Genomic DNA, 9,503 nt, shown 5'->3' on the forward strand with positions numbered 1-9,503 from the left:
TTTCATTTCATTAGCTATGTTATGAAATACTTTAACCGTTTGCTTACCTGTGGTAGCTGTCAATGTCAAATGATGGCACAGAGAAGAAGCCACGGCCTACACAATAAACATAACCTTAACCTTTGTTGTATAAACATGAACGGTTTATTTGTCGTTATTAATGAATGAAGTAAGGTATCTTCTTGAATAATAAAAGTATTTTATTCACGCTAGGAGATATTGCTATCAAATGCTGCAGCCATGTTTGTAATATTATGTCTGAGTTTGTTAAATCTTCGTGCCACTAACTCTATTAACTTAAAGGATTTAAATGTACCAGCAGAACATCTTCCTTATGTTTTTAATGCATATCCTAACATCGCCAAATCGTGTGCTGAAGATCCGCAATGCCCCTACAAAGCACTAGCTGAAATGAAAGCTTGTTGGGGTTATGAGCCCACCTGTGAAAAAAGTAATTCATATCATGTTAGACCACGATGTCCTGGCGATCATCGAGGTTGGGTCAAAACGAAAGAGGCGCAATATGAGACTTTTTTTACACAAGCGGATTTCGGTAAGTCTTTAATAATAATAGATTAAATGTATGTGAAATGGCCAACCTCAGTCCATGATAGTGATCCAACAGCGAATGGTAATTTTTTTATTTATAACAGTTACATGTACTTTTTACTCAAAATGACCAACTTGACCAACCATACCATAATACCATCCAACTTTTCTCTGGAAGATAAATCGCTGCCCCAATATTACAGGGTTCTATGTTACATTTTCAAGATAGTTGAAATTCGACTTAATGTCACTATTGACATTAAGTCGAATTTCAACTATCTAAACACAATGTTCAAATTTCAGTTCAATAAAAGTGAAACATAGAACCCTAATATTGGGGCAGCGAAATGCCCATCAAATATGAATGAAAGAGTACCTATAGTAAGACTGTTAAAAGCTAGTATTTACTATATAGCCCTTCTACTCTTCCAAATTTCCTATTTTTCTTTTTTACATTTCTTTATTTGAATAATAAAGTTATTACATAAACTTTTAAAGGTATTTACCCCTTTCCAGGCTATATTAAGGAGCAAATCAGTGAACTGACGGTGATGTGTGAACCATCATATCCACATGATTCATCCTTGGAATGCTCTAAGTATTTAAGGTAAATTTTCTTAGATCTTAGAATTAACAGGTAATGACAACATGTCACATGATTAATTTCAAAAAGTAGAGGTAAACACATTTTATTTGTAACTAACATAACTTTTGTTTGTTGTAGGTTTTGCAGGGGCCGGAATCTGATGCTCAATTTCACTGGGCTGATTGGCCGGGGGGATAATCTGCGTTACAAGTCTGACATTCTTGGTCCTGGACAAATAGGTGAGTAGATACAGCATTTAAGTATTTAGTTTTGCAAGGCTCAGTGCCACTGCCGTCTGCAGACATATCTGATATTGATCTGAACATTATTTATGTAATTTATTTTTAGGTATTGCCAAAAATATCCATAAAACCTCCCAACTATAGTCCAAAGCTCCCAACTATGGTCCCAAATTAACTGTAATTTTTCGTTCAGGTGTTACTTTTATTGTATTTTTTGTAGTTCTAAGGCAAGATATGTTTATAAATTGAAGAAAAAACTCTGGAGTAGACCAAAAGGAACATTGGTAGGTACTGATACTTAATTTCCTTTTGAACTTGTTTGCCATAGTTGCAGTATTGGACTATAGTTGGGAGGTTTTACGGTGTTGTTAATTGGCTGATGTTATCTGTTAGATAATCAAAAATTTACTGGGTGAATATATAAAACTGGCCAGTCACGTTTTTAAGTCGTTCGACATGTGTCGCTGCACGACCACCATTATAAAGCTTAAAGAAACGTTAGTGATGCGTTTTAATTATCATGAACATACGCTTTACGCTTTTTTTTCCCACGGTTTTATAATGTTGCTTTTTAAAATCTTATAAAACAAGCCTTGACAAACTTTTAAAGAACAAAATCAGTCACATGATATTGACTTCATCTATCTAAAGGTAGGGACTTATTAATTTTTTGGAAAATGGAAGACTTGCAAAGTGCCTTTAAAGGTACAGAACCCTCAATTGTACAGTCACCTGCAATAATATGTTACTCTTCGAAGGTCGCAAAAATATGTGACACACTCTTATGGCTCTACAAATAAGATTGTGTCAGATATTTTTGCGGCCTTCGTTGTGTAACATATTATTGCAGGTGACTGTATCTGGTGCGACATGTAGTTGCGCGGTTTTTTCATACAAAGAGAAAATGATACATATAATGCTGATTAGGTTCGCGCCTACACCCGAAGGGTAGAGAAGGGCTACAAAGAGAAAGAGAGGTTCGCATCGCGTGCCCGCAGTGCAGAAGCGATACCTATTTTACTGCGATTTTGAACGCAATTTCAGGTGGATACTGTAAGTTGTACTCAGACAGACTGAAGAAAGAAGCGGAGCATTTCAGCCAACTGCAGTCATGGGCTTCCGAGCTTCAACATTTCGTGAGAACGCTTTCCAGACCTGTGGATGATGGGTTATGTGACGTCACTATTGACAAACCAACTTATATTATGAAACTGGACGCAAGTAAGTTTTGTATAAAAATTAGGTTTATATTGTTACCTATTATTCGCAACCACTTACAAGCTTTTACACTGCGCAACCATTTAAGATTAATGACTGGTATTAGGGAATGCTCCCGGTACGATGAGAACCGGGAATTCTCGGTTCCAGGACTATTTTTGTATGGTAAACCAGTACTTGATAAGGGCCAACAGGATATCATCATCTTCATCAAACCAGTACAAATAGTAGGAGCACACCCTAAATAGTATAAACGGCCTGATGGCAACTGCGACTGGGGAATGCTATAGCTGTATCCTAAAATTAACCAAGTTCTGTTTTCATCATTCCAGCTGTCAACATGTATCACCACTTCTGTGACTTCTTCAATTTATACGCATCACTTCATGTCAACTCTACTCACGCGTCCACTTTCTCAAGGGACAACCACATTCTAGTTTGGGAAACATTTACATATGGTTCTGCATTTCAAGATACATTCAAAGCCTTCACAGTCAATCCTATATGGGACTTGAAGAAATTCAGAGGGAAGGTGGTGTGTTTTAAAAATGTTGTGTTCCCTCTTCTGCCCAGAATGATTTTTGGTTTGTTCTACAATACTCCCTTGGTAAGTTGCTTTAAATATTTTGTCTGCTTCTGATAAGAATTTTCACTCGTACTACTTATCCGAGTATTTATTTTGACACTATTTTTACTACAGCCATTTCACTTGGAGAGCATTTTAGATTGGAGCAAACGTTACGGTCTCAAGGTAAACCCTACTAAAACTCAGGCTATGATAATAGGTAGCTCAAAGCTTACTGCTCGGATTGATTTTGGTTCTCTACCTGCCATTGTGTTTGACGGCATTAAGATTCCCTACTCTCTCCAGGTAAAGAACCTCGGTGTCATGATGGACCAGTGTCTCTCTTGGGCGCCTCAGGTGCGTGAGGTTAGCAGAAAAATGTTTGCAGCAAGTGCATCACTCCGCAGACTTCGAAATTTCTTGCCTTACTCCACTAAGATTGCGCTAGCTCAAACCCTCTTACTGCCCATATTAGACTATGCCGACATTTGCTATCTCGACCTTACGGAGGATCAGCTGAATAAGCTTGAGCGCCTCCAGAATCTCTGCATAAGGTTTATATTTGGCCTGCGCAAATATGACCATGTGTCACAATTCCGTTCTCAGCTCAAGTGGCTTCCTATTCGACTTCGCCGTGACTCTCATGTCCTCGCCTCACCTTATCTCAAAGAGCGTTTCAAGTATCTCTCTTCTATCCGATGTTCTCAGACTCATATTCTTGCTCCTCCTTCATCTACTTCAAAATTTTATAACACCTCGTTTACCTTCCGGGCTGTTCGGTTGTGGAATGCTTTGCCAGTAGAATTAAGATTAGCTAAATCTCTCCCCATTTTCAAAAATCAGCTGAAAGTATACTTTTTATCTCTGCCTTAAGTTGCCATTTTATATATTGTATATATGTAAGTATAAATATATATTATGTATATTGTATATTTATTTGTGTATTAGGTTTTGTTGTAATACTAATATAAGTAGTATGTAATATGTGTGTTTGTGTTTAATAGTCTCCATATTTCGCTCCGTGCACTACCTGTTGACTTTTGTTTGAGTTCTATATTTCCTGCTACCCAAAGGTTGTCTGGAAGAGATCGCTTTATAGCGATAAGACCGCCTGTTGTTACCGGGTTCTATTTTTCCGTTAAAATTTCTTTGTAGTTTTACATGTATGTAAAATGTATAATTATTGTGCAATAAAGAATATTTACTTACTTACTTAATTTAGACCGTTTGTGAACCCTAAACCGGTGAGCGTGTATGAGGAATGTTATGAAAGTGAAGGAAGCGAAAGAGGTATATCAGGATCGTAGCAAGTGGAAATCCGTGGTCTCTGCACGCCTACCCCTCCGGGAAATAGGCGTAATTATATGTATGTATGTTTGTGAAGTAGTTGGTCGGCGAATTTCTAGCGGACGGTAGCATAGTAAGGGACTAAGTGTAGTTTTAGTATTTAGTTTTACTTACTAAGCATTATACAATTTATTTCAAGATTATTAACAATTAATGTGGGTGTCATTTTCTTTCAGATATATGGCTGTGAACGAAGTGGATTATTCCACGCATTTTCAAAACATATTCTACACTCATTCAATATAAGGCCTCAAATTAGGGAAAATGATAAAGTAAGAGTAACACTATTGTCCCGAGGGACGACCTATAGGTCTATATTAAATGAAAAGGAAATAGTGGAGGCATTGGTCAAAGTGAAAGGATATCACGTGCAACGAGTTGTGTACGATATGACTGTGCCCTTCGCTGAGCAGTTGGAAATTACTCACAACACAGATGTGTTTATTGGCATGCACGGGGCCGGTCTTACTCACCTTCTCTTCTTACCTGACTGGGCTGCTGCTTTTGAAGTGTAAGTAAACAATTAACAACAGTTTTTTTGGACTGACTCCTTTTTGTTAGTTATGTATTCATTAAATTGATAGAATTTTCTGAATACCGATATATTGTTAGCAAATAAACAACATTAAAAAAATACACGAACACATGAAACATTAGGCTTGTGCCTGCTCGGTCACTACAGAGAGCGCTCCGCTCTCGGTCAATCGGTCAAACGAACTAGTTCGGTCTTTTAGTTCCTTTAGTTCAGTTCGGTCTTTGAGAGCTGGGAATGTGAATCGATTTTACAGTAGTTTTTTCCTAAATCTTTGGCAACTGAATTACGATTCAAGTTGTACGATACTATATGACGATTAAACATCAAAAAGCTAGACATAATAAAATAATATAAAAAAAACAGAAAAAATATTTGATTTTTCTTCATACTTTTCAGGTTTAGGACTGTTTGTCACTCTTTTTTCTCGTTCGCACTCGTGCCAGCGTCATTGTGAACCATTTCGTTCAGTCTATTTTCTGTTTCACTCATGTCAAGCGCTCACCAATCCCACTGAACTAAAGGACCTAAAGACCGATTAAGAGCGTACAAAAAGATTTAGTTCCTTTCGGTCCTTGATGGGATTTCATTCTTAACAGTTCTTAGTTCATGACCGACACAAGCCTATGAAACATTCTCCACCTCATCGATTTTTTTAATGAGTATAATATGTAGTTATTAAATTGTGATTCTGGATCATATAAAATTGAATCGGTGTCTTCAAATCCTGGCTTGTAAACTTGTAAAGTCGCCATCAGATAAGCGACCAGTGGCATAGCGTGAACCAATCTAGCCGTGGGCGAAAACCACAACTGCGAGGCCCTTTTCAATGTGTTTTCCCACGGTAATAAAAAGGTTGGCTTTGCGAGGCCCCCCTTAGTGCGAGGCCATGAGCGAAAGCCCCTTTCGTCCACCCTTAGCTACGCCACTGTAAGCGACCATAATAAATAAAGAGCGGCCAAGGTGTTCATACTGTTCATAAATAGATAAACAAAGTCTCTATATGTATGTTACTAGGTATATAAAATATTAAAGCGATATATCTGATGGCGACTGTGCTGTTGCAGTGCAGCAATGAGTTATAACAACTTATGCAGATCACCAAAGTATCACCGAACATTTACCACTAGGTTTTCAGTGAACCATCATGATCCCCAACCTGCTTTAGTCCAAAAAGTGGGACGTATATAAGCTTTGGCAAGGGTGGTATTCCACCTGTCCAATTTCTTTGTCCAATGTAATTGCGTCTCACTCCCTCATTAAGCAAAATGTGAGACGCAATACACATTGGACATAGATATTGGACAGATGGAATACCACCCTTATATGAGATTATACTGATTATAGTAATACCTTTACCAATGTATTAAGTTTGAACATAACAATATATATATTTCTGTTAATTACAGCTACAATTGTGAAGATCCGAACTGTTACGCAGATCTGGCGCGACTGCGCGGGCTTAAGTATGTCACTTGGCGGGACAAGACGAAGCTAGTTCAACAAGACCAGGTATGCCGTGCCTTTATATTTTTAATTGAAGATTTCTTGAGAAATCGGGAATGCAGTAACGCTACCTTCTGTTTTTAGTGTTTATTGACACTTTTGATTCAGCAGCGCATTAAAATCGTAATATGTACGCGTCAACCAGCAACGTCTATTATTTTCCTTCAAAAAATATCTAGAAAAATATTTTTAAATCAATAAATGTTAACTTCTTACCCCCTTATTCATAAACGTCTACTAAAGTCGACAAGCCGATAATAATCGTTTGTCCCTTTCCATCATACCAATACGTCGGAAAGGGACAAACTATTATTATCGGCTTGTCAACTTTAGTAAACGTTTATGAATAAGGGGGTTAAACGTTATTTTATCTTTACAGTGTTTGGTTAGCAAGCAAACTGTATTTTTTTTAATACAATAAAAGCAACGAAAAAGGGATGCATTGGACGCTTTACATGGAAATTTATATATAGAATGTAGAATTTTCCATGCAAAGTTTTGCAACAGTTGCATCTGCTTGAGTGTAGGTTATGGGCCCAGAGTTCTTATTGCTTATTATTTATGAAAAAAGATTTGAGCCTTGAAGCCTTTTTACGGTAGACGAATTTTAACTATATTTTATGTTTTTTTTTATTTATTAGTCCATTGCTGTATCAAGTAACAGACTTCAAGATGAAATGAAAACGTGTAAAAATTTAAATAACATAAATAAATCAGCATCACAGTATTATGCCTTTTATTATCTGTCAGCCGAGAAAAACCAGCGTTTTGTTCGTTATTGCAGATAGTGAGTAAGCTATTTTAGCTCAAAACATACCGAAATATGAATTATTATCAGCTTCAATAGGTACTATGTAGAATATGTAGTTGTAGAGTAGATAGATTTATTAAGAGACGTGGTGTAATATCTAAGAATAATTCGTGCCTCCATTTTTGACAGCTGAAGTAGATATACGGACATTATGAGGTAACTCAAGAGTTACCTCAGGTAACCACGTTTGACGTGTTGTCTCCCTGTCACACGGTAGGCCCTCTGGCTGTCAAACGATAACGATAACGATAACGTTTGACAGTTACCAAAAACATTGGTGCCGAAGGTATAGCGTTATTTAGTTCGGCCGTTAAACTCAAGGGCACGATTTTTCTTAGACTTTACACCGTTTCTTCTCTCTGCTTTTATTAATTCTTTGACCGTCACACACATACATAAGTGTAGTGCATAATTGTTTTCCATCGTACTTTCTCGGAAACGTTCGTATTTGTCATGCTACTTCAGTCAACCTCAGTTCTTTTTGTACCGAGACTGACTGAAATAGCAAGACACGCTCGTACATTTCCATGAAAATACAATGGAAAATAATTATGCACTACAACTGTACGTCTATAATACCTACAGTCTGACAAAAAGAGTAGAAATTAAAAAGTGGCAATACTGTAGTGTAGTCCCGTTTTCTTATATATATTGATTTGAAAGGGACGACACTACAGTATAGCCACTTTTTAATTTCTACTCTTTTTTGTCAGACTATCAGCGATAGTAAGTTTATTTCGAACAGCGGTCAAAGGGTTAATAATTGATACAAATTTCATATGAATGACTGACTGTTTGATGTTGTAGGGCCACGGACCAGGCGGTGGATCACACGCGAAGTTCACCAATTACTCGTTCGACGTAAAGGAGTTCCTGCGACTGGTGGAGGAATGTGCGGCCTACGTAAGAGAGAGACAGGACTTTAAGAACTTTGTTGAAGCGTCCGCAGAAAAGAGGATGCATGAAGAGCTGTGATCAGTTTTTAGATTAGACTAATTTTTTACTAAAATGTATGGGTTGGAAGGTCAGATGGCAGTCGCTTTCGTAAAAACTAGTGCCTACGTCAAATCATGGGATTAGTTGTAAATCGGACCCCAGGCTCCCAAAGCCGTGGCAAAATACCGGGATAAAGCGAGGAAGAAGAAGCGTATGGAGTAGGTAACTCGACAGTGAACGAACTCAAATACTAATATTTACTGATGCGATGTGATAAAAAGTTATTACTGTTATTATTAACAGGAAATTGGTTGAACGAATCTAATGTCGCACTTTGATCTTTTATACGTACTACACGAGTTACACAACCTGCACATATTTTTTCTCGCCCCGGCCACAAAAATTAGGGTAAAGTATTATGTGGGCTATGTGTCTGTGGGGGCTCTTTTTTGGATAAGTAGCGCTTATTTTTACGTATTTACTATACCTAGTGTTTATATTAAACATTAAAATGCATTTTTGCACTGTACGACTTGGCATCCATCAATCCAAGAAACGCGTGTTTTTTGTTAGTATATTTTTTTGTATTTTTTATTTGGGTACTTATGTTTTTTTCGTTAACATTAGCAAATATTTCTGCTGAATATGCATTATATTTAAGGTTAAGGTAATGAAAAAAGGGTGAAGGCGTTTTAATTACTTTTATAATCAGTAATCGGAGTTGGCAGATTTGATAAGATAATATTCTTCTATAAATTTTATTTATTAAACGATTTCAACGTATATTTAAAAATATGATCAATTTTTTAGTTAGGATATCCACAACGCAGGCTTCGTCAGGTGGCCACAAATGCAAATCCGCAACATGCTTCGTCCAAAACAAACCAATGATGATATCCGCAACAGGCTTAAATAATTTATTTCTATAATTGTGTAAATAGTTTAACAGCGGTTGAGAAATGATATTTACGGAAATACAAAGAAAAAGACAAGATTAAACATGTTTTTTTCCTTTTAATTATTAAAAACGGCTAAATCTAATTAATCGGATATTATAATGTCCCTATCCAGTTCTCAAACCAACAACCCCCTTTTGACGTTTTATATAGAGTTGCTGGTTTGACTGGGGGGTAGCAGACACCCTACTATGTGCACTACTATGTGCACGTGCACATTTCACCTCACGGACACAAAATTGGTTCTGTCGATTC

General features: G+C 37.0%; 1 protein-coding gene across 1 annotated transcript; it reads left to right on the forward strand.

Moving 5' to 3' along the window:
- Nucleotides 1-94: 94 nt before the first annotated feature.
- Nucleotides 95-8,389, forward strand: LOC134790743 (EGF domain-specific O-linked N-acetylglucosamine transferase). Its single transcript, XM_063761664.1, has 8 exons — nt 95-553; nt 1,066-1,156; nt 1,274-1,374; nt 2,422-2,598; nt 2,928-3,202; nt 4,684-5,018; nt 6,449-6,551; nt 8,164-8,389. Exons 1-8 carry the CDS (start codon nt 241-243, stop codon nt 8,329-8,331), a joined length of 1,563 nt encoding a protein of 520 aa, XP_063617734.1. The 5' UTR covers nt 95-240; the 3' UTR covers nt 8,332-8,389.
- Nucleotides 8,390-9,503: the final 1,114 nt, after the last annotated feature.

Source organism: Cydia splendana, chromosome 5 (genome assembly GCF_910591565.1).
Source record: "Cydia splendana chromosome 5, ilCydSple1.2, whole genome shotgun sequence".
NCBI lineage: Eukaryota > Metazoa > Arthropoda > Insecta > Lepidoptera > Tortricidae > Cydia > Cydia splendana.